The sequence below is a fragment of the Hyaena hyaena genome, unplaced genomic scaffold, assembly GCF_003009895.1.
Source record: "Hyaena hyaena isolate Hyena2069 unplaced genomic scaffold, ASM300989v1 scaffold_24, whole genome shotgun sequence".
NCBI classification, from domain to species: Eukaryota; Metazoa; Chordata; class Mammalia; order Carnivora; family Hyaenidae; genus Hyaena; species Hyaena hyaena.
This window is the reverse complement of record NW_024080656.1, coordinates 3,502,080-3,526,573: the sequence shown is the minus strand read 5'-3', so window position 1 is coordinate 3,526,573 and position 24,494 is coordinate 3,502,080. Positions and strand designations below refer to the sequence as shown.

At 41.6% G+C, this 24,494-nt stretch overlaps 1 protein-coding gene across 3 annotated transcripts in view; it reads right to left on the bottom strand.

Moving 5' to 3' along the window:
* Positions 1–9,521: 9,521 nt before the first annotated feature.
* The window catches only part of RHOH (ras homolog family member H), a 36,721-nt gene continuing 21,748 nt past the window's right edge, over positions 9,522–24,494 (bottom strand). For all 3 annotated transcript variants that reach the window (XM_039226967.1, XM_039226968.1, XM_039226966.1), the window contains 2 exons: positions 11,980–12,097; positions 9,522–11,670 (listed from right to left, as the gene is read on the bottom strand). In XM_039226967.1, coding sequence (XP_039082898.1) covers positions 10,898–11,473 — 576 coding nt within the window. In that variant the 5' untranslated portion in view covers positions 11,474–11,670; positions 11,980–12,097 and the 3' untranslated portion in view covers positions 9,522–10,897. The remainder of the gene's footprint in view (positions 11,671–11,979; positions 12,098–24,494) is intronic.

The window sequence follows — 24,494 nt, the reverse complement described above, 5'->3', positions numbered from 1 at the left end:
TGGTTGTTACTACAGCATTAAGCAGCCTCCCCCCCCCTACACACACTCTTACATTTCTAGTACAAAGTTCAATAGACAACCATAGATGCATGACCAAGCATGTGGTTCTAGGTTCCGTGGAAAAATCTGGAATAGTTACTACACTGCCTTTACACACGACCACGTAGGAGTATGCATATTCACTAGTATGCTGACTTTGAAAGCTGCTCGCAATATAGTAAGTGCAAAAAAGCAGATTAAAAACTCGATTATACCATACAATCCTATTTTTGTAAAAATACACACATACGTGTATAAGAAAAATTCTGTAAGGATAAATACCAAAAAAATGATGTAATGCTGATTATCAGAGTGATTTTTATTGTCTTTTTGCTTTGCTGATTTTTTCTTTTAATCTTTTCAATAGTAGGCATACATTTGTGGGGGAATATATATATAATATTCATATGTAATATATATAATATCTTTTTTAAAGTTTATCTTTATTTATTTGGAGAGAGAGATAGAGAGCAAGCAGGGGAGGGGCAGAGAAAGAGAGGGGGAGAGAGAAGCCCAAGCAGGCTCAGTGCTGTTAGCACAGAGCCCGACGTGGGGCTCCAACTCATGAACTGTGACCTCATGACCTGAGCTGAAATCAAGAGTTGGATGCTTCACCAAATGAACCACCCAGGAGTCCCTTTAATAATCTTTATATATATTCTATATCCTGCCCGCACCATGCTGGCTTGCAGATTTCCCTTCTGAGCCTTTGTGGAGAGGGTTGAGAGAGTACCCTTCAGGTTTCCCCTGAACCCTTCAAGCCTCAGCCCTGAGTTGTGGACCTGTATTCCTGGCTGTTGAACTTGTTAATAACAAGCAAGACAGTGCTGCTGGCTGGCTGTTGTGCCCAGTGTCTTCCTGCTTCTATTGTTGCTGGTTTCAGGAGGGGCGGGGGAGGGGGCCTTTGTCTCTGACATTTTCTTTTTTTTTTTTTTAATCACCTGCCAATGCCCCTGACATTGTAAGTAAAGGGTAAACCTTTAAGAATCCATAATTGCAACCTGAAAGAAATAGACACCGAGTCTGTGGCTCAAAGGTAGAGGCTGGAAGGTCGGAGGCCTGAAGGAAGAGGCAAGAGCTCCCAGAACCAAGTACTCAAGTCCCAGCTTTGCCTGAAAAGAGCTGTGTACCTTTGGACAATCAGGAGAGTCAGTCTCCTCATCTGTAAAGTGATGAAGTTGGGCTCACCCCTCCCTGATGTCCCTTTCAACTCCAGAAGTGTGAGTCTGGTAATATAACAATAAATACTATATAACATAATATATTTTAAATGCTACATAAATACTAATACTATATAGTATAATGATAGTAATGATATCATAAGAGAGAAGTAGAAGAAAATGTTCTAGCCATGTTGATTTAGATATCAGACCCCAATGGAAATATATACTAACAGAAGGGGAGAAAAAAATTAATGTGTTTTCATGCAGTGTCCAGAGAATTAATGCAAATATGGTTTGGGGCCTGGATTAATAGATAATTTCCTTCTTTTAGGCTCTTCCATTTGTCAGACAGAGATATAATCTATGTCTCTCTCACATAATGAGTGTTTAGCAGACAATCTCACAGTGGTTTTTGTTTAAGTGTGTTCTGATAATAATGAGAGCCAGAGTTTGGAACTAGAGACCTCACTTCCAGTCAGTAACTGAGTGTAAGGCCCAGACACGTACTCACCTTCCTGGGCCTCATCTCTCTCACTTCTACTTCACAGAGTCACCTTGAGCCTCAGATGAAAGCCTGCTAGACTGGAAAATGGGAAGTTTGTGCCAAGATCTACATACAATTCCGATTCTGCCAAGCATCTGTCAAGTGCGTGTAGATGAGGCATTAGCTTTCCCAAACCTTAGCTTCCTTGTCTATAAAATGAGCCCAACAATAACCCACGGCACTGTGAGGTCATGCGAGACGATGTCCACAGGGTACTTGATAACCTATGAAGTGCTAAGTGAATACTGGCTATTATTACTGTGAGACATGGGAAAGCACCCTGGACATTTTTTGAGCCCTGTATGAATGAATATGTGAGAAAACGACAGTGAGGACTGACCCACTCAAGGAATGGAATTCAGAGTCTGCTACGGCCATGGCACATTCTGGACGCTGGAGCACTCAGGGATGGGAGGCGGGTACCCAGCTGCAGAGACAAAATGATGAAGAGGAGGAGGAGGAAGAGGAGAGAAAAGGGATATATTTGAGAAGTACGTCTGAAGGGTGATTATTGGGACTTTGTGAAAGCTTTTTTGAACAATATGCTCAGTCCAAACCCTCAGTGAACCTGCAGGTCCCTGAGACCACGGCTCTGCCATCCAACAACTGTCGTGGGTTAACTCCAGTGACTCACTTGTAAATTGTACCCTTGCTGTTTGCATCGGTGTAAAACCTCCACAGGCAGGTTGGGGCACCTGATTCTGTTCTATCTAAACGGGCAATCACATGCAGCTGCATGGGCAGGTGGGCTCCAGTGTGCTGGGAACTTGCTGCTTCTCAGGTCCACGTTGCATGTACATGCAGATTCTAGGAATCTCTCCATAGGACCCAGCAGGAAAGCTCTGGGCTCTGCTTTTCGTCCTATCTACACCCTGCGTTCTAGTCATTTCCTTCCTCGTTTTCAGAACTGGTGGGAAACTTCTTGCGTGTGTAAGCCCCAACACTACCCGGCTTCTGTAAATCGTGTCGCTTTCCGTTCCAGCCTGTTTGCCAATCCAGCCCCTGGAACAGCCCTAACCCAACAGGCGATGGTCTGGAATCCCCAGTGAAGTCAGTCACTTCTGAAGAAAGCTGGGTACTGAACACTGATTATTGTGAAAAGCATGCACGTCCCTCTTTTGGGGACAGCAGAGAAAAAGTGAAGTCTGCTTTCTTTTTCAGAGGAGTGGTTTATCTTTAAATGATGTGGTACGTCTACCTCATGCAGGCTTCTTCTCAGTTAAAAACATGAACTACTGAATATTCTCTCTCCCTTTTCCTTACATGTTTTCTTTATAGCACTGATCACCCATCCACATTTATCTGATTTGTTTACATAATATTTATCTACACGTACGCACCTATCCCTACCCAACTACGTTCTAAATTCCACAGAAGCAGGAACTTGGGTTATTTGCAGTCATAGTGCTAAGAAGGTCATGGTCCAACGGGAGGATGAAAAAATAAACATGTAGTTATAAAACAGCATGGTAAATCCAGCGATGGAGGAGTGCTTGGTCGTTACCTCCTTTGGTGACTGAGTCCTCCACTTCCTGTGACTCACCCCCATAGAGAACCTAAGGAGTTTAGTAAATGCTGAGTGAATAAATAAATGAAGAGAGACCTGTTTCCACTTGGGGAACCGAGCTTCTGTTGATCCCTTCTGTAAGACATGAAAGGCGCCACTTTGTGTTAAGAAATAATACCAACAGGGGCGCCTGGGTGGCTTAGTCGGTTGAGCGTCCGACTTTCGCTTAGGTCATGATCTCGCGGTTCGTGGGTTCGAGCCCCGCGTCGGGCTCTGTGCTGACTGCCAGCTCGGAGCCTGGGGCCTGTTTCAGTCTGTGACTCCCTCTCTCTCTGACCCTCCCCTGCTCACACTGTCTCTCTCTCTCTCCTAGAAATAAATAAAAAACATTAAAAAAAAATAATAATACCAACAATTTATAATTGTTATACTGGAAACCCAGATTGAAAAGTAAACTTACAAAAAGTGAACAAGTAAAAAAGTAAACAAAACCCTCTACTCATGAAGCTTAGAAAAAAAGTTCCCAAAAGGGTGGCTGGAAGAAGGAAGTGGCCTGGTGGTCTGGATTTGCCACCAATTCATGGATCTTTGGCAGGTCACTTAATAGTCCCAAGATCTTAGTGTCTTCATCTGCAAAACAGCAAGGTCGTTCTGGCTCTGAAGTATATAATGTGACAGTTAAATGATACAGCTGCCCTTTGCTGAGCATTTACTATGTGCCAGATATTGTACAGTCTTTAGCTGTATTTTTTTATTTAAGTTTTATTTACATAAGTAATCTCTAGGCCCCATGTGAGGCTCATACCCACAACCCCAAGATCAAGAGTCAGATGCTCTTCTGAGTGAGCCAGGCAGGTGCCCTCAGACTTTACCTATATTAATTCCTATAATCCTCTCTACCCTGTGATACTAGTGTCTCCATGTTACAGATGAGGAAACTGATGTCCAGACAGGTTCGTTAACTTGCACATGGCTGTGAAGGTGGTGAGTGGCAGGACTAGAATTCAAGTCCAAGCAATTTGACTGTAGAATCAGAACTTTTAAAAAGCTTTTTAAAAAATATTTTTGAAGTTTATATATTTACTTTGAGAGACAGAGATCACAAGCAGGGGAGGGGCAGAAAAAGAGGGGGGAGAGAAGATCGCAAGCAGGTTCTGCACTGTCAGCACAGAGACTGCACGGGGCTCAAACCCATGAACCTTGAAATCATGACCTGAGCTAAAATCAAAAGTTGGATTTTCAACCGACTGAGTCACCCAGGCGCCCCTAAAAAACTTTAAATTATGAATGATATCAGGGACACAAAACAGTGTATAATACACATAAGAATATTTTTGAAGATTAAATAACGGAAAAAATTTAATGATCATTCATGTACCCACTTCTCAAACTTAAGAAATGGACATTACTAACGCCTGTGACACCCCAGGATGACCTTGCTTAATTATATTTCCTACACTGCCCAGAAGACGTAACCACTTATTTAAGTGCTGCATCATTCCCATGCTTTAAAAATTTTTTTTACTTTAAAGATTATATTGTTAAGTTTTGCTTGCATTTGAATTCCACTAAGTGGAATCACATTGTATTTATTATTTTGCTACTTGCTTTTTTTCAACGTTCATCAATATTGATGAATTTCTACATTCATCCATCTTGATATATGTACTTAGAGTTCATTCGTTTTTATTGTTGCATAGTATTCTGTGTGTGATCTACCAGAATTTATTTAGCCATTTTTTTTTTTTTTGGTGATATTAGGTTGTTTCTAGTTTTTGTTATTATCTATAGTGATGTTAAGGATATTCTCATACATGCTTCCCAGGAAATCTGTGCAAGCATGTTTCTAGGGTATGGAATTTCTAGGTCAAGGATACAGGCTATGCATCACTGCTAAGTGTTGCCAAATGTTATACCGATTGACACCCCTGAGAACATCATATAAGATTTCCAATTGCCAGAATTGAGGGTTGTACTTTTTAATTATTTGCCAATGTATTGGTATGAAAATGATATCTCAGTGTGGATTTTGTTTTCATTTCCCTGACTACTCATGAAACGTAACACCTTTTCTATTGTTTGTTGGTCATATCATGCATGTTTCCTCTTCTGAGAAATGTCCATTTTTAATTTAGGCTGTTTTTCTTATTGATTTGTAGTAGTTTTTTATATATGTGGATAAAAGCAGAGTTTCTTAAATATAAATACGTCATTAGAAGACACACAATCCTTGAACATTGCTATCCCAAAACTATTCTTTTGCTTATTCAGATTAATCAACATACTCTTTGTTTTTCTTTCAAGCAAAAAGAAGTTGAGAGTGATATTTCCTGGTCTTTGAGGCTTATGACAGGGCAATTAGCTAGCCACCAAACCCATACCCTTCAGCAGAGGTTGAGTGCTCGATGTTAGAACATACAGATGACTTAAAATTTAGCGAGTGTGTATTAGAATCCCACAGGAAACCAAATTTATCTCAGGTCATTTAGATGAAGAAACTTGAATGAAGGCATAACTTGTAGGTCTGAGTTAAGGGAACATATGAGGGATGTTGCTGCATCCGCAGACTAGCACCAGCAGGCAGCCATTACTTCCTTCAGAGCTGAGAGGCCAAGTGAGGAAATGTTGTCTTGGCGCCCACTGAAGCCTGGAAATGTGGAGCAGAGGCTGTCCAGCAGGAGAGGACTCACAGCTATTGACAGATAAGCATCACCAAAGCTGGAAAGGAGTAGGGGAGAAAAAAAAAGAAACCATACAAGTACTGTCTCCTCCTACCCTCTGAGTTCCAGCCAGTCTCCCACTGGCCACATCCAAGTGGAAGCCAGTCAGGAAGAGGTCCTGGGCAATACAGTCCACAGCGTTAGCCTTCAGGCACAGAGGAGGGCGACAAAGAATGGAAAATGGAACTGGGGTAGTAAGATCGGCCAGCAGCAGCCACCAAGACAGAGGGATACAAACCACCTGAGGCTTTGTCACAGGAGAAATGACAAAAGGAGGCTCACACAGAAAGGCTGCCGAGCCCTAATTATTGGTGTGTCCTGACAGTGCGTAACAGGGATCATTCTCCCTGTCTTAGCTAAATTAACAAGTGTAATGAACATTAAGTACAGTTCATCATAAAATTTTTAGCTGCTTGAGTTTAACACACCAAAATTACATGGTAAAACTGAGACATTTTTAAAAGTAACTGTACAAGGGAAATGTCTCCATATATCTGTCTGAGCCTCAGGTACATGTCAACAGAAATAGAATAATAATACCTACCTTATGAACGTTGTATGAGGATTAAATGAGATGAAGCATGTAAAGTGCCTGGCTCTGGGCCTGGAACCAGTAAGCATTCAAATGTAGTTGCTATTATTATCATGTGTCATTTACTCATCTTGCTCTAGTTAACATTGCTACAAGTGGCTCCTAATTCTGCATAGCTTTCCCATTACGTGACCCACTATTGACAAGTTCTAGAATGTTCTAATCTGATCTAGAATATTCAGCCTATGTATCTGTGTAGGAATCCACCAAAAACTTAATGACACCACCATGTGAGTAAGAGTTTACAACATAAAGCACTTCCAGCATCATTATTGTGCTAATTCTTAAAGTAACCCAGGAATAACTATCTTTTTTAAGACAGGGAAACCAAGACTGAAAGACACATGATGCAGACTTTCTGCCTCCAAAATAAGTCTGGCTTCTTACTCCCTCCTAATGGCTCTTTATCTACCATTAAGTATTAAGTTCCATGTTAGGATATATTTTAGAATCAACCAAAAAAGTTAATGTGGACTTTAGGCTGAATCAAGTACTTTTAAGGAACTTATATCACAAGTAAATTCTAGGGTTCATTTGATCTTTTGTAGTGAAAAGCTACTCGAGATCTTCATTACGTTTTACTGTAGCAGCAGGAGAGATACAGCCTGAGCAACAATAAGGCCCTACCCTCGAGTTGTCTGATGTGACTCAGCCAATAGGGTTGTCTTCTTGGAAGTGGGGATGAATGCTCGCAGACGCCCTGTCCCCTCTGTCTTGTTATAACCCCACAGATCTCAAGCTGGGTAGATGCCTTTCCTTGGTTCCAAATCCTTAAAAGGAAAGAACCAGGCTCTCCAAATTAACAATGAAATTACACTCAGAAGCCAAGAATTGGAGCAGGGACTTTTTGCAAATGATGGTGCTCTGTGACTTTGGAGGATCTTGTTCTCATTACCAGAAAGAAAAATTAAAAGGGAGGGCTAAGATCAGATTGGAATATTTTATTAAAAAGAACTTTGAAAATATAAGCCACTTGACTGGTGGGGGTGGGGTCTACAAGGCTGCATGAGATCGGATGTGGCAAAACCATACATACAATTGGGCTGCTCTGAGAGGAAGTGGGGCACAGTGGTTTTGAGCAGAGCTTTGGAGTCATACAGACCTGCTCAAGACTCCTGGTGCTGGCACTCACCTGCTGTCTGGCCTTAGATGTGTCACATCAGCCTGCTGAGCCTGTTTCCTCGTGCAAGATAGTACTTACTAGTGTCGACACCTACATGCACCTTGTGGTAAGATAATGCACACTCGAGTACTCAGCACAGTGCCTGGACAGCTGGGCACTCGGTGAACTTTAACCATGAGGAGGCTTTGGACTTTCTCATTGCTCAGCCTAAGTTCATACTAGATTCTGCTGCCCCATTCAGATAGTCAGTATTAAGTAAAACCGAATGGGATGAATTAGTCAAGCACTCAAACCAATTCTTTAACATAAACAAGAGCAGACTTGACATTACTAACTTAGAATAGCTATGGATCAACATACAACAGTCTATAAAATGGTACAATGAATTTTGAAGTGCAAGAAACATATGCCTGAATCTAGGCAGGCAAAACAAATACATACACACATAGAACGTACACTGCATGGACTCCAACAAAATGACCTATTTTCACTTCTTACCCCCGGGCTAGCAAGGGTCTGCTTCCTTCTCACAACCTTTCACCATAGAAACCCAATTCCTGTTTCTCTTTCTAAGTCAGCTCAACACAACTTTGTTTAGCGATGGTTCCTTCCCTATGCTGGACCCTGGGGACACTAAGATGGAGAGGAGTTCCCTCTGCCTTCGAGAACTCACAGTCTGACAGGAGAGACAGACACTAATTGGCCTCAAGTTGTGCCAGGTCCCCGGGGAGGGCCTAGACATGGATTCTTGTTCCCAGGTGTGAGCATACCCAGAGCGAGACTTTGAGCTTGGTTCCTGCCAACAGGCAGAGGGCTTATCTGTGCATATGCCCAGGTGAAGGCAAAGCCATTTGATTCTGCCCTCTCTGGTTTTTCCTTCTTCTTCCCCTTCCACCATGGAATCATCTCCTTTTCCCTCACTTAGCATCAGGTACCTGGACCCTCCCATTTTCAGACAACCCTCCTTCCCACCTCCCTTCAACAAGAAAAAAATGAAAAGCCTGGGGACAGCCAATCTTAGGGGGTAGAAATTCATTCCTGCTAACATGTTAAATATCCCTCCACCCTAAAGACTGGCTTTGAAAGAAAACCTGCATAAGTGATTTAAAATTGTTTGTATGTTGGGGGTGCCTGGGTGGTTCAGTTGGTTAAGCATCTCCATCTGACTCTTGATTTTAGCTCAGGTCATGCTCAGCTCAGGTCAGGATCAGGTTGTGAGACCGAGCCAGCCTCAGGCTCTGCACTGAGCGTGCAGCCTGCTTGGGATTCTCTCTCTCTCTCTCTCTCTCTCTCTCTCTCTCTCCTTCTCTCTCTCAAAAAATAAATAAAATATACTGTTTGTATGTTGGAGGAGAGGATCTGAATCAACAGGGAAATCAGAGATGACCTGTGCCCGCCTTCCCTGCCTGGTCAGCTTTCAAGGGCTCCAGCCCTCCAGACACGCAGTGCAGAGAGCTGCACATAGGTGCTCTCAAGCCAGGCCCATGGGAGACACAGAGGTGAGGACAAGCCACAGGACTAGAGGGCTGGGGATGTCTGGGTGAAGGCAGATACATCAGTCCCAGGGAACTAAGAGAACCCCGGACCCCCAGAGACTAAGTTCCAGGTCTTGGGCCTTTCCTGGATGTGAATGAGAGAAGGAGGAAGGAATCTGGGGATGAGCACAAACCTGATTGTGTACCAAGCACAGCTGCAGAGGACTGAGCACATAAGGAAACTAAAAAGTCAGGCTGGTGATGCCAATATAAGTTAATCACAATCATTTATGCCAACTCTCTTACCATTTGCGTGCAGTGGCCATGTTGTACTAATGCAATAATGTACTTCAACAAATGTGGTTCAGAGCAGTTCTAAGTTTTATTAGGTTAGATAAGCAAATGATACACCTGGGTGCCTGCAGTCACAAGTTCTCTCTCAAGTTACATCGTCCTCTATTCCCAACTTTAACAGCTGAACGAGATCATTGCTTTATGACTATTAGATAGAACAGGGAATGGGGGTGGGGTGGGGATGTATCCTCCTATATTCAGTATTTCCCCCAATAACTTTTTATTATCCTAGCTATTGCGGTGCAGTTTGCTTGTTCCCTATGTTTGGATTCTGCATTTTTTTTTCACCCGAGTGCTTCACATTCATGAAATAGTAAAAATTATAAGTTCCACCATTTCCCCCCTTACACACATATACATATAGGTCAACACCTTCCCAATTACTTGGATTGGATCCTAAAATTAACACATGATGTTGCCACACCAGCTCAGGTGAGCACTCAAATAGCAAATTTGCTAAGTTACCTTCACACAAAAATTTGGGCTCACTCTTCTTCTCAAGACCTACACCCAAATAGGAACCATGGTGTGAGAAGAAGCAGACACCAGTTTCTGAAACGAAAGTGAGATTTCCTCACTTCTGCTCCACATGAGCAGTCTGGTTTCCTACCTGGAAGCTTTTCCTTCCATCTATTTTGGCAAATGAGGGAGGAATGCTTGATCTATAACTGGAGTTCTTTGGGCAAAAGGTAGTATCATAAATAAATGCTTTTTTATATAATCACAGAGAAATTGAGTGACAGCTATTTAAAATGTTAATTTTTAATTAAGCAGCATTGAGGAATATTATGTTATTGAACTGTATTTTATGTACAACGCTGAATGACAGGTGGGTGAGAAATTAATTGCAAGGATCAGGTTGTGGTCATTTTAAAATTTGATTACCTGGTAATATCCAGCAGGCAAGTGGTGTCAAGAAAATTACTACTTCAGAGGAAAACACTACAGACCTTTGGAGAGCCCCAATAGGGTTACACTGTGTGTATGGGAGCACGTAGGGAAAGACTTTCCAAATGCAAAAACTAATTATATACAAGAGCTATACATTTCCCTATTATTTAAATAAAATGTGTCTTTAAATATGGAATTCTTTGAAAAACTCACTTCATTGTCCAAAAGTATGGAGACCATTTTGGTTTTTTAATCGAAGATGGAGTCTTCATTATAGGACCTTGTATTTGGACTAGGCAAGAGGTTCATTTCTAGAGTGTATTTCATAAAAACAGCCAGCGGCCAAGTCTCATCAACAACTGTATCCGAAAGGAAGTGCTGCACAGGATATATCTAGAAAGAGCATCAGTCCTTGCCGGCCTGTCTGCTCTCCCTGTCCCTTTAGTCTTTGGGAGTGAGTAAGTGAGTGTGGGCCAGGTCTCCGGGAAGCTAGAAAATCTTGCACTCGTTAATGGAGAAGAACCTCCTTCTGTTGCGTCTCCGGGCTTGGTTGACGGCAGTTCGGACGGCACACTCAAATACCTGCTGAACCCCTCGGTTGCTAAGGGCTGAACACTCCAGATAGCCCTTTGCTCTCACTTCCTGGGCCAGTTTCTTTCCTTCTATGGCATTGACGCAGGAAGCCCTGTGGGGGCCCATCTCCCGTTGGTCAGTCTGAGTAGCCACCACCAGCACAGGTGTGCAGGGCAGGTTGCTCCTGATTTCACCAATCCATTTGTTCTTCAGGTTGAGGAATGAGTTATGGTTGGCTACAGAATAGCACATCAGCACCACATCTGCCTGCTGGTATGACAGGGGGCGGATGCTTCTGAAGGCGTCGTTGCCCGCTGTGTCCCAGAGGCCCAGGCTGATCTGGACGCCATCCATGAAGACGTCCACACCTGTGTTCTCATACACCGTGGGTTTGTAGGCCTCCGGGAAGGTCTCTGAAGTGAAGCGCACCAGCAGAGAGGTTTTCCCCACAGCAGAATCTCCCACCAACACACACTTGATGGAACTCAGCATCTTTCCAGCCTGAATTCCGGGTTACAAGTTCAGAATCCCAAGTAAAAGGGCCCTCAGTGGGCTGCTGAAGTAAATGCCATTCAACACAGGGAATGAAAACCGGATAGGGTTTCTCAAGACCCCAGACAGCAATTCTCCCCGTCCATCGGAGGGAGACTCACAATCGACATTGAAAACCTCCAACTGCTAGTCTTCAACTGCAACAGAAAAAAAAAAAAAAGAAGGCGGCGTGAGGGATATTGAGTCTTTCTTTTTCCTTTTTAAATGACGGGGAGCCTCCTCATTGGCAAACTGATTAAACACGCCCACCTCTGTGTGGCCGTCCAACCCACTGTCCACTCGCTCTTCCCTTTGAAAAGGAAAGCTTTTCAAAGACACTCACAACAGCAGACACTCACAACCCCACCCAGTAAGAAGCAGAAGCTGATTTTATCTCTAAATCAGGCTAATGATAAAAACACCAGCAACTGCTCTGATATCAACATGGAAAAGACCTCAGTAGCAACCTGATATGTGAATGCGGAGAGTGCCTTCAAACAGCTTTCTCTTGGCTTCTGCTCCAAGAAGCGAGGAAGGCAGTGGACAGCAGCTTCAGTTTCTAATGGACCCCAGCCACTTCAGGAACTGCAAGGAAGAGAAATGTAATGAGTGACAATATAAGAGCTTCCCTTCATTTATTGATTAACCAGCCAGCCCTTGGTTTACATGGGAATTCATGCTGAGATCAAAGAAAAGAAATCCACCAGAGCCCTAAAAATTTGCTGTGGTTTTTCTTTTCAGGTTTTGCCAAAAACTGGCTACAGATGTAATAGAGAGGGCACTGTCCTTGGCGTTTTATGCATCTGAAATCAAGCTCCATAACCAATACGACAACATAGCTTTGAGCAAGTGACTTCATCTCCAAGCCTCGGTGTACACATCTGCATGCATGCGATAAACTGAGGAACCACTTCTCAGAGATGTTGTGAGGATTAAATTAGTTTTTTTCTTTCCAATGTTTCAAAACAGCTACGTATGTGCCAGGAACACTGTTGGGCCCTGATCATACGAAATAACTTTCTTGAAAACAAACCTATTTAGTGCCTGTCTTTTAAACAGGACTGTACAAATATGACAGCATCTGAATTTCGTGAAAGGGTCAAATGAATTCTCATTCACTGCAGGTGTAAGAGCTCCAGACGATGAGATCAGCTTTGGAGATGGTGTTGTCTGCCCAGGGACATTATCACAGGACAGTCCAGCTTCAGATAAAGGAAAGTTCTTTCCGTAACAAAATTCAGAGTAAAGATTATTAATACAATCTGGGCTTTTAAGGTCCCCCACTGGCTATCTTTCTGACTTGTCACATGTAAAGCAATGTCAAACAGGGCTATCGGTCTGCTGCAAAATGTAATTAAAAAAAAAAAAAATCACTCCTCTAAATTCTGACATTCCTTTCCAAGAAATTTTTGTTCTTATCAACCCATAGTTTCTGTTTGTTTAATTAGACATAACAGCATTTGCAAATGAGTTACTCAAATACATAACTCACATGATTTTCACGTATTCATTTTTTTAACGACATGTGAGCTGAGTGACCTTGGCCAAATTACCTAACCTCTCAGAGCCCTGGTTTCTTCATAAAAATGAAGATAAGAAAAGTACCTCTTCGTGCAATTATTGTGAGTATGCAGCACATGGAGAGGCTGTCTTAGCACAGAACGTGGCACATGGGACCCACAGGGAACCATCATGTTACTTATTTCCACTACAATTAATTTAAAATGCCAAATATTGAGTGTCCGTGGCAGTGGGGCTAGGATGTCAAATGTTCAGCTAGACTCTGTCTGAAGACTCACACTGGTTCACTTATGCACTATGGTCCCGGACGTCGTTGTCACCAGACCTTTGGGCATGGTCTCCCATGCAAGGCTCTGTTAGGTCTCAGACCTTAGCTCTTTAGAACTACAGATGACCTAAATATACACATTTGTGACCTTCTCATTACTTGGTCCAGAGCCAAGAACTTTTAAGACAGTTTTGAGTTTCATTTTGATGCCAGTGAAGCAGAACTGGAACTAGGGAAAATGTGCATGTGTCAGGCTTTTGGTTATTAAATAAAATCTTTCTAATAGATTGATTGAGTAAAAGCCAAATTTCCTACGTAAATATCTGCAAAAAGAAGTCAATGAGGCCAGCTTGTTAAGAACACTACTTTATAGTTGGGAGGATCTGGAATTGAATCCAACTCACAACCGATCACCTGGGCAACAGCCTTAGCAGAGTTTCTTAATGTCCTAAAGCCTCCATTTCCTCCTCTGAAAATTGTTGTAATAATATCTGCATCATGGGGCTGCTGAGAGAATTAAGTGTGTTTAGATGTATACAATCCATAGCACAGTGCAGGACTTCTGGGTGGAGGCCGAGCGTCTGACTCTGGATTTTGGCTCCGGCCACGATCTCATAGTTTATGAGATCGAGCCCCACCCTGGGCTTTGTGCTAATTGCAAGGAATCTGCTTGGGCTTCTCTCTTTCCCTCTCTCTCTGCTTCTCCCCAATCAGTGCTTTCTCTCTCTCTCTCTCTCAAAATAAATAAACATTTAAAAGAACCCTTAGCATAATGTGAATATATTACATGTATAGTCAACACATAGCAAACACACAGTAAGTAGTCCTTATCACTAATAGCATTGTTAAATAATAATGACTAAATATAATGCTAAACAATTATTAATTATAAGTGAGGAATTTGAAGTGGCACTATAGAGGTTTCTCTGCCAAAGAGTGCCCTGCGTGTGTTATACCAAGCCATCATGACCAAAAAGACGGATGTTTCTTCTTGGAGCATGAAAACAAAAATATCATGTGAACAAAGAAATTCCTATCTGGACTGTGACACCTAGCAAGTGTCCAAGAGTCAGTGACCTTCATTCTAAGCCAGTTCTAACACTACGAGGCACATCAAATCAGTTCTCAGGGCCTCAGTTTCCCAAGTGGTAAATCAATTTGACAAGGTTAGCTTTCTCTGTGGTTCTATTAAAACTGAGGCCAACAGGGAAAACGTTATTACCTGCCTCAGTGAAACAAAGAACATAAACCTCTGTATTATGTAGATACATAATATTATGTATTATGCCTCTGTAGCAGTAAAGGCAGATGATAAACTTTGATGACACACGTAGCCTTCAGCAGAAGGCTAAATATGGAGCTGGGAGAGGGGAGGGGAGGGGCTCCAGTCCAGGTTAGAGCAATACCCTATATAGGCATGAGAGATCATCTCCAGTCGGCGTGTGACATGTGCCCACAAAAGAGCCGTTATAGGTCCCATAGTCAGTGTGGAAGGCTGATGGACTTGATTTCAGCAGAATCTGTCCCTTTAGGAGAAACTAATGGGCCTGTAGGTGAAAAATAGATGTGGTTCTTCAGTGGTACTGCACAAGTGGCCAACCATGGGGTGCCCCACTTGTGTATCTCTCCACACAGAAGAGTTACCGAGAGTGAATGCAGATGGCAACCTGAGTGATGCCATCAAGTGACCCTTCGAGGATTTAAGTCACACTGGAATCCATGGATCTTTACTATCAGAACCTCTCAGTTCTCAGTAACTTGATTTCTGCCCCCTTTCCCTTTTTTTCACCATTTTCATGAAAGAAAACCTTCCACGGGCGCAGATGGTTCACACACAAAGAGAAAGAGGGGAGCGAGGAGGCTGCACCTCGCAAAGGCAATGGTGGAAGGATCTTCTGTCTACTGCCACAAAAGGACAAAGGCAGACGAGGAGAGCAAAGGGATGAGGTGTCCGAATCTGCTTCATCTTCTGGAAAGCTGAGGGCCATCCAGTAGGAAATTCTGGTTTCAGTTGGGCCTCAATTCCCTTCCCAACTAACAGGTACCTGCTTTTCCCTACTAATCTTTCTTCAGACACACTCCGTGTGTCTCTATTTGCCTGCAAGGCCTGCCCTTCACTCACCCCCCAACTCCCACCTCTTCTTGAAAATGTTCTCTGATGATCTGACCCACTGCTGGATCAGGTGTTCCCCTCTGTCTTGTCATAATCTGTCCCCACGAACGTCTCATGTAACCTTCATCACATCCTGATAAAGTAGGTGGTCCTTTTGTGCTTATCCCTCCTCTATAAAACCAGAATAAGATCTGCCTTACCTTCCCTGCAGGAAGTTGACATGGATGAGGTGGAAATTATAACAACACAGCAACAATTTGTGTGTGTACTTCCTAACAACCGTGCATTTAGAAATACTCTCTCCTTTATTCTGCGTGACATCCCCTTAGAATAACAATATAGTAAGGTGAAATTAGGACCATTATTGACTAAGTCCAAGTTCTAGGTTACCTGGGCTTGGATTGAGGTGGCTTACTTCAAAATGCTGATGGAATCACCCTTTATCTTTTTTGAAAAATACAAACCATGGCTGCCATCAGCCAAGAATAGCCCGTCGATTACAGAGAATACATCTAAATATCATCCTCCTCAGAAGAGCTTTGGGCACAGAACCTGTACTAGAGGCAGCCAATTTATTCATTAAGGAAATTGATTCTACCATGAATCTAACACACTTAGGTGATTAAGAAAGCATCATGTTCTTCAGCAACGCATCCCCTGCCAGGGCCTTCCACCAGCGACCCCTCCACTGCCTAGCAGGGACACCACAGCAAGAACGGGTCTTGCTCTGCATGGGTGAACCCACGGAGAGCAACTCGTCTCACAACGGGGCTTGGTGCTTCATTTCTGTTCTTTTCCTTGGCAGGGGTCGGGGGTGGGGAGTTCAATTCAAAAATCTTAAGCAACTTAATAGAAAAAAAAGTGTAATTATCTCTAAATGTTATCACTCCAAATTCTTGCTCATTGTCTAATAAATGTGCATTCGTATATATGTCTTCTAAACATGTTCTCAGATTTTTTTAAATGTTGACTTTCAATATAGTCTATATACTTGCCAGGTTTTAGCTGAATTGCTTCCCATTGTTTCAATAATTCATGATTGCACTGCCTTTCACCATTGTTAGCAGAGCCTTTGAGTTTGTTCTCCAGTATTTCACCACAACTCACATCTGTGCCCTTTTACATTTAAAAAATATGTATGCATATATACATACATATGTTACTTCTATGTGGGGTGACTTCTTGGGGGCTATATTCACAAATATGGTGTTACCGGGTCATTGGGTTATTTTGTGACTTTTATTTACATTATCGAGCCTCTTTCAGGGACTGTACCAAGTAATTTGTATTATTGATTAGTTGTTTTCTTCATTTAAAAAAAAAATTGTTTAGGGTTTCCTGTGTGGCAGGCACCATAACAGGTCCTGAGAGCATCCTGGTAGACAAGATTAGTGCTGTCTGTATGGAGATTCCTGTTTCACAACTGTAGAGACTTGCCCACAGTCACACAGCAAGCACACGGCGGAGGCAAAGTGTGCCCTAACTAGAGTGTGACTCCAAGCCACCGTGGCTCCACATGTCACCCTTTACCCGTAATTCCTACCAGCCCGAGCCAGAGCATCTCGAGTAAACCTATGCTTCCTACAGAAACCCACGACCTTTTAGCCACCTCTTCCAATTCCTATTCTCCTGCTACAAATAAACCAGTTTGGTATTTTACAAGGAGTGTGCTGTGTTTTGATTTGGAAGTCAGTTGCCCAAGTGTGCTCATTTTGTGAAAATTCATCAAGCTGTAGACCTACAATGTGTTCATTTCTCTGTGTGTAGATTAAACTTCAAGAAAAAGTATTTTTATTTATTTATTTATTTATTTTTTATTTTTATTTTTATTTATTTTTTTAATATTTATTTCTAGGAGAGAGAGAGAGAGAGAGACACGGCGTGAGCAGGGGAGGGTCAGAGAGAGAGGGAGTCACAGACTGAAACAGGCTCCAGGCTCTGAGCTGGCAGTCAGCACAGAGCCCGACGCGGGGCTCGAACCCACGAACCGCGAGATCATGACCTAAGCGAAAGTCGGACGCTTAACCGACTAAGCCACCCAGGCGCCCCAAGAAAAAGTATTTTTAAAATAAGATTACTGCCTTTTCAATGAACATCCTTTCAAGTAGTATTTTATCTTAAGTCTTTTCTTGCAGGAGTTCCTTTCACTTATTCTCAACCCTGCTTTAGTAATTCCCCTTGGCATGTTTCTAATTGCTACAAATAATATTAAATTCCCCTTCAAAATCACAGAAGAAAGTCAGTTTATTTTATTTTTAAGATTTTACTTTTAAGTAATCTCTACACACAACATAGGCTCAAACTTACAACCCCGAGATTAAGAATTGCATACTCTACCGACTAAGCCAGGCAGGCACCCCTCAGTTTACTTTGATACAAAGGTGATCTCTGTTTCAAATGGGTTTTGTTCTGAAACTTTGCTTGCAAAATGCTGGGTTCTTTTTTTTTTTATTATTATTTTTTTTTGGTTTATTTATTTATTTTGAGAGAAAGAGAGAGCAGGGGGGTGGCAGAGAGAAGGAGAGAGAGAATCCCAAGCAGACTCTGCACTGTCAGCATGGAGCCCAACATGGGAGTCCATCCCATGAACCATGAAATCATAACCTGAGCCAAAATCAAGAGTCAGATGCTTACCTGACCGAGCCACCCAGACACCTGGTTTGCAACTTTTAATACATGTTCTCCAAAGTCAAGTTTCTGAGCAGTATTTGCGTTTCTAAGCCTAAACCCTATTCTATCTCACCATAAGTGAGTTAAAATGGTGGGAAAATGTAGTTACATGGCTTTTCTCAAAGTAATAGAAGGCATATTCTGGAAAACTGCTTGGAGCTGGGTATGTGGTCCACAAAGGGCATGCTCAAAGAAGGTCACATACTCTCTGAAGGTTTTTCTAAGGAACGAGAATTTCATTTACCGAAGGATTCATATTTTCTCAATTGGGCATGCATGTTTGAGACCCAATCGGAATTGTTTGATGAAGGAGTGAGCAAAGAGTCAGATGCATGCATATCTGGCCACTCTGTGATGTAATGTTGCCTTCAAACAAGATTTCCAAACTATGGATCCCCTGCAGGCCAAATCTACCATTTGTTTTTGTAGGACCCATGAATTAAGAATGGTTTTTACATTTTTTAATGATTGAAAAAAAAAATCAAAAGATTATTTCATGACATGTGAAAATTATATGAAAATCAAACCTCAGTGTCCATGAAAAAAACATTTTATTGGAACAAAGTCATGCTCTTTCATTTATGTATTGTCTATGGCCACTCTCTTGCTCCAATGTAAAGTTGCAACAGAGACCTTATGACTCACAAGGCCTAAAATATTTACTATTTGGTCCTTTACAGAAAAAGTTTGAGAGGCAGTTCAGAGTAAGAAACAGAGAGCACAGACTCCGGGGTCAGGCAAGCTTGGGTTTGGCTCCAACATCTGACACTTACTGTGTGGTCTTGGGGAAATTATTTAAACTCTCTGAGCTTCAGTTCCTTTCTCAATAGAGGTGGTATAGCATAATGATTAAGAGTATGGATTCAGGAATCATATTGCTTCCCGGTTCCACAAACTACGAGCTGTGTGATCTCATGAAAGTTACTTAATCCCTCTAAGCCTTAGTTTCTTCAACTGTAAATAGGCAACAATGGGAGTATCTACCTAATGAAGGTTGTTGAATGGGCTTAATGGGTTAGTGAAGGCAAAGCACATAAAATGGTACCTGGCAAAGAGTGAGTATTATAGAAGTATCTACTGTTATAATTATGTACATAGGAAGGTTGTTGTAAGATTATTATAAACTAGTAATATCATGAGCCTAAAACAGTGCCTGGAACAAAATAAGCACTCACAAATAGTAACTGCTGTAATGATGTCGATATGAATCAGTTCTATAAAACCCAGAAGAAGGAGCAATTGATTCTCTGGAGGTGAGACAAAGGAGTGGTGATAAGAAAACCCTATGTTCAAAAGGTGACATCTGATGTGTAGGATGAATAAGATTTTGACAAAGAAGAAGAAAGGGCATGGGAAGGAGGGAGGGAAGCACGTACAAAGGCCCAGCGACATGAAAGTACATGTCTGGTTTGGGGAAGTGGAAAGTAGTTCCAGGAGGCTGCCCTCTGGGTTGCTAGGTGGGGAGACAGGAGAGGGACAGCAGATGGAATTATGGGAAATGCGCCTGTATTTGTTTTCATTTAATCCAAAATTGTTCCAGGCCTGTCAGCACCAACAACATATACTATGAGCTCCATAGCCAACTATGGTCCATTCTCTGTTAACTTAAATAGTACCTATTCACTAGACTCTTTAGAGTACCCATTAGAGTATGTGTCTGGCATTGTGCTATACAATGGGGCAGATTCCAAACTGAATAACACACACTCCTTGCCCTCACGAAACTTAGAATCTAAAGGCAATACTAGCCATAAACCTCAACAGTGTCTAAAGAAGGACCAGGTGCCAACAAAGGAAAAAAGTGATGCTTACAATGGGCAGGAATCCAGAAAGGCTTTGTAGAGGCCAGGATATTAGAACACGACCCTTAAAACAATTGAGTTGAGTTGCACAGAGATGAAAGAGAAAGACAAACATGACCAGTGAAAGAAAGAAACTTGGGGCATATAGAGCTAGGAGGCCAGCAAGGAGGAGAGAGACTCCAGCACAGCCCTGAGGCAGAACTGGCCCCTAGGCCAGCAGTGAGAAGATTCAGAGGCTCTAGGCCCGGGGACCTGGGAGGAAGCCATTGGCAAACAGGTCTCTGAGACCAGGAAGAGTCTGATCTTTCAGATCAGCAGGGGATGCCTGCTGATGAGCCAGAGAGATTTCCAGAGAGCCCAGTGGGCTGTGACCACATCGCAAAGGATAAGAATGAGTGGGAAGGGAATAAGTGATGGCAGAGTAGTTCTTATACACCCATGAACTTTGGGGTGAAATATTCAGTTACACATATGTTTTTGTCCATATAGTTTATAACGGAGGAAGATTGTGTAGGAACAGGTGGTTCTTGGATGAATAAGCTAATTCATCAATATCCTTTAAAACAGCAGTGCACAAGTGTGTTGACTGACCAAGGACGTCTCCCTAAGTTGAATAGAAGAAAAAGAAGATTTCAAAGTAGTATGTATAGCATGATTCCACAGGTGTGAAAATTCCAGGGCACCATATACCAACATGGTAAGGTGAATTGTCTACAGTCCTGGGATTCTAAGTGATTTTTATTTTCTGGTCCTTGCTTATGTGCACTGTAAAATATTTCCACTGTACGTTTGTGTTACTTGAACAGTTTTGAAGTGTTTTGTATGTATGGTTTTGGTGTTTGTTTTTTATTTATTTATTCTGAGATAGAAGCAGAGAAGAGAGAGGGAGAGAGTAAATCCCAAACAGGCTCCACACTGTCAGCACAGAACCTGATGCAGGGCTGTGAGATCATGACCTAAACCTAAATCAAGAGTCATATGCTTAACCAACTGAGTCACTTAAGTGCCCCTGTTTGGTTTTGTTTTTTTAAAATTTGGCTTGGAAGGGAAAGAGAAGGCTGATCTGAGGTCCCTTGAAGCTATAGAGAATTTCTCTGAGTCCCCACCACCATCCAAAGACAAAACTTTTCTATATCTAGATAGCTGAAATTGTTTAACATTACTTCTAAGAATGGCTTCTGGTTCCTTTTTAAAGGTCTGTCTTGGAGAGAAGACAAGCAAAACTGAGTAATTCAACCTTCTCTAACTTATGTCTTAAGCCTATCTCTCTTCTTGCTCACGAGAAATTTTAAGTCCTTTTTTCTGTTTTTTAGGTATTCAAAGAAGTTTAAATATGGTCTGGGTAGTAGAGGACATTAAGGAACTACTGCTAATTTTGTTAGGCGAAAATCATATTGTGGCCATACATATTTTTAAAGTCCTTATCTGACAGGTGAATTGAATATATTGTCTGAGATTTTAGAGTATTCCAGTAAAGACAACAACAACAAGAGTAAGGATGATGGATGAAATAAGAGTGGGAAAATGTTGAGAGCTGTTGAATGATGGTTACATGGCAAGTATGTTAGCCTATCGTCTCTACTTTAACATATGTTCAAAATTTTTATGATAAAAGCTTTAAAAGGTGGGATCTTTTATTTTCTATAGCATGTTGCCCAAGCTGTAGTTTTATTCTAGTCTTTAGCTATAGAGAAAAATGCAAAAAAAAAAAAAAAAAAAAGGTATCACCCAAAATTAAAAAGTACAGTTTATGCTACAATGGCTTTTTCAAGTATTTGAAAGAATGTTGGTGCATCAAATAACAAGTGACCTAAAGGTAGAGAGAGCAAAGTCTTGGAGGCTGCCTCCCTTTGAATGGATCTGGAGGAGGAAAAGCAATGGGCCTGGGTTAGGATTCCTAGCAAGTCATAAAAAGAAAAATGTTAGCTTCAGGTACAAGCTCTACCTGCATCTCAATAAGGTATCAACATCCGTCTCTGAGAAGTAAGGGCAACTTCTGGAAAATACTCTACTCAAAGGATACTCTTGAAGTTACTTTGAGATTACCTAAAGTCTTAACTTTCTAACCAGCATAATTACAGTCACTGACTTCCTTTGGTCTTCCTGGCCCCAATTCTGCAGCATTAGCTCTTTGCAAAAGAGCAAAAAAGTCATAATGAAAATTTGAAAGAAACTCAAGAGTGAAAATGTATTGCCCACACAAAACCAGATCCCAAATCAAAGTGACTCTGAGAGCCAGGGAGACTGTCTGCCCTGGGAGTCTTTTTTTGTCTGCAAAGGTGAGGGGGCAATGGGAAGTTTACAGTTTAGGATATTATGTTCTCCCCTCGGACCTAAAGTAGCTCTCTATCTGACGTTTACTTACTGTAAAAATATAAAATCTGCATGACGTCTGGATAGAACTCCACCAAGCCCAAGACCTCCCATCTCTAAAGCACCATCTACGATGAAGAAAATCATCGCCCCCCCCCCCCCAGGGTTTCCCCAGCCCCCCGGGTGCCATCACCACCATAAGTGAACACACGTAGCCAAGCCATGGGTGGTGAACGTAGTTCTTTCTTTGCTGATCCAATCAGACTGGAGATGGCTTCACTCTAACTTCTCTCATCATTTTCTCTGGATCGTTTCTATAGATCGTTTTTTTTCTGAGTAGTACATACACATTCTAGAATATCTTAAATCCTGAACAATCTAAAAGACCGAAAGGAGAAAAGGAGAAAGCCAGCTACCAACTAGAACCAAAAGCCATGAGATATTAGTGTGCCTTTTCCTGTGTCTTTTTTTCAGTGCACCTTTTTTTCTTCTGAAACTAATGCCATACTTCAATGGAGTTTAGCATCTTTTTTTTTAAATTTAATATCTACATCATAAATATTTCCTGTATCATTAAGATTCTCCAAACATAATTTTAATGACTACATAATGTTTCATTATATGAATGTAGCATTATTTATCTAATCAATTGCCCGTTGTTAGACATTTAAGCTGTTTCTGATTTTTAATGTAATATCTCTGGGTGAACATTCTAAAAATAAATGTATATAAACACACAATTATTTCTTTAGTGTAAATAGATATGAGTGCAACTACCGGAACAAAAGAGAGAAAAAATCAACCAATGAAACTCAATAACCAGTGTATGGAGTTCACACTACCAACTACCACCGGGCATAGTATTTACCGATTTGATTTGTTCTCACTTGCATTTCATACATGACTAGTGAAAATTAAAATTCTCTCATTTGTTTGTTGACCACTTTTATTTTTTTGTTCTAGAAGTTGTTTGTTTTACCAACTTCTCTAGCAAGGTGGCCATTATTTCTTAATGATTTCTTAAAATCTCTTTAGAGATTGATGATATTAATCCTTTTTATTTAAGTAAATATGTTGCAAACTTTTAAAAATATATTTTGTGCCCATGTATTCTGGGAATTCCCCTGAATTCCTGGCACTCCCCCATCATTGGGCAACCACTAAAAAAAAGAAATGTAAAATAACATATCCCCTGAAGGGTAAAGAAACTTAGCATGATTAGATGCTTGAAAGGTCATCTAGTTCAACCCACTCATTTCCCCCATGAGGAAGCCAAGGCTGAGAACAGTGGTTTAGCCCCTAAGGGCTGACTCAAGGCCCAGAAACTTGGATCAGCTGACTCAGCACTCTTTCGGTTCACACATATATATGATGTCTGCATTTTATAGCCCATACTTACTTTCCTTAATATTAAATTTTTTTAATGTTTATTTTATTTTTGAGAGAGAAAGAGAATGAGCAGGGGAGGGGCGCGCGCGCGCGCACACACACACACACACACACACACACACAGAATCTGAAACAGGTTCCAGGCTCTGGACTGTCAGCACAGAGCCTGATGAGGGGCTTGAACCCACAGAACTATGAGATCATGACCTGAGTGGAAGTTGGATGCTTAATGGACTGAGCCACCCAGGCACCTCAGTATTTTAAATGCCAAGTGCATATAGACAACTTATAGATAGATATTCAAAAGGTAGCTCCCAGTTTTAATATAAACATACTTTTCAAACAGATGTTCCCTTTCTCATTAACTTCCTTTGAGATAGATCATCTTTTTTCAGGGGCAGCCACAAAGCTTTTGGACATTCTCTAGAATTAGGATAAACCCTTAACTTACAAATTGCTCAGACTGTGAAAGAACTCAAGGTATTTTGTTCTGGTTGTTTAGCCAAGAGCATGGAATGAAGTGAAGACAATTTAGTTTCAGATTCAACAGAAGAAACTGCTGATTTTCAATTGTTTGCAAAGAAGGGAGATTGCAGAGTCAGGGCCTCAGATTCTCATCCGCATTGCTGACTAGCAGTATAGCCTTGGACAAATCACATAACCAGAACAAAAAATATGGATAATGATGCATAGTTCATAGGATTTTTAAAGGGATTAAAAAGAACCTATCTCCCGTGCTTACTGGGGTATCTGACCCTTTGTAGAAAAGGATACCCATAAATACTTACCAACAGTCAGACACTGTCTGACATGCTTTATGAAAATTAGCCTATCAATCATGAAGCAACACTATATGGTTAATACCATTGTTGTCACATTTTACAGCTGGGGAAACCAAGGCACAAA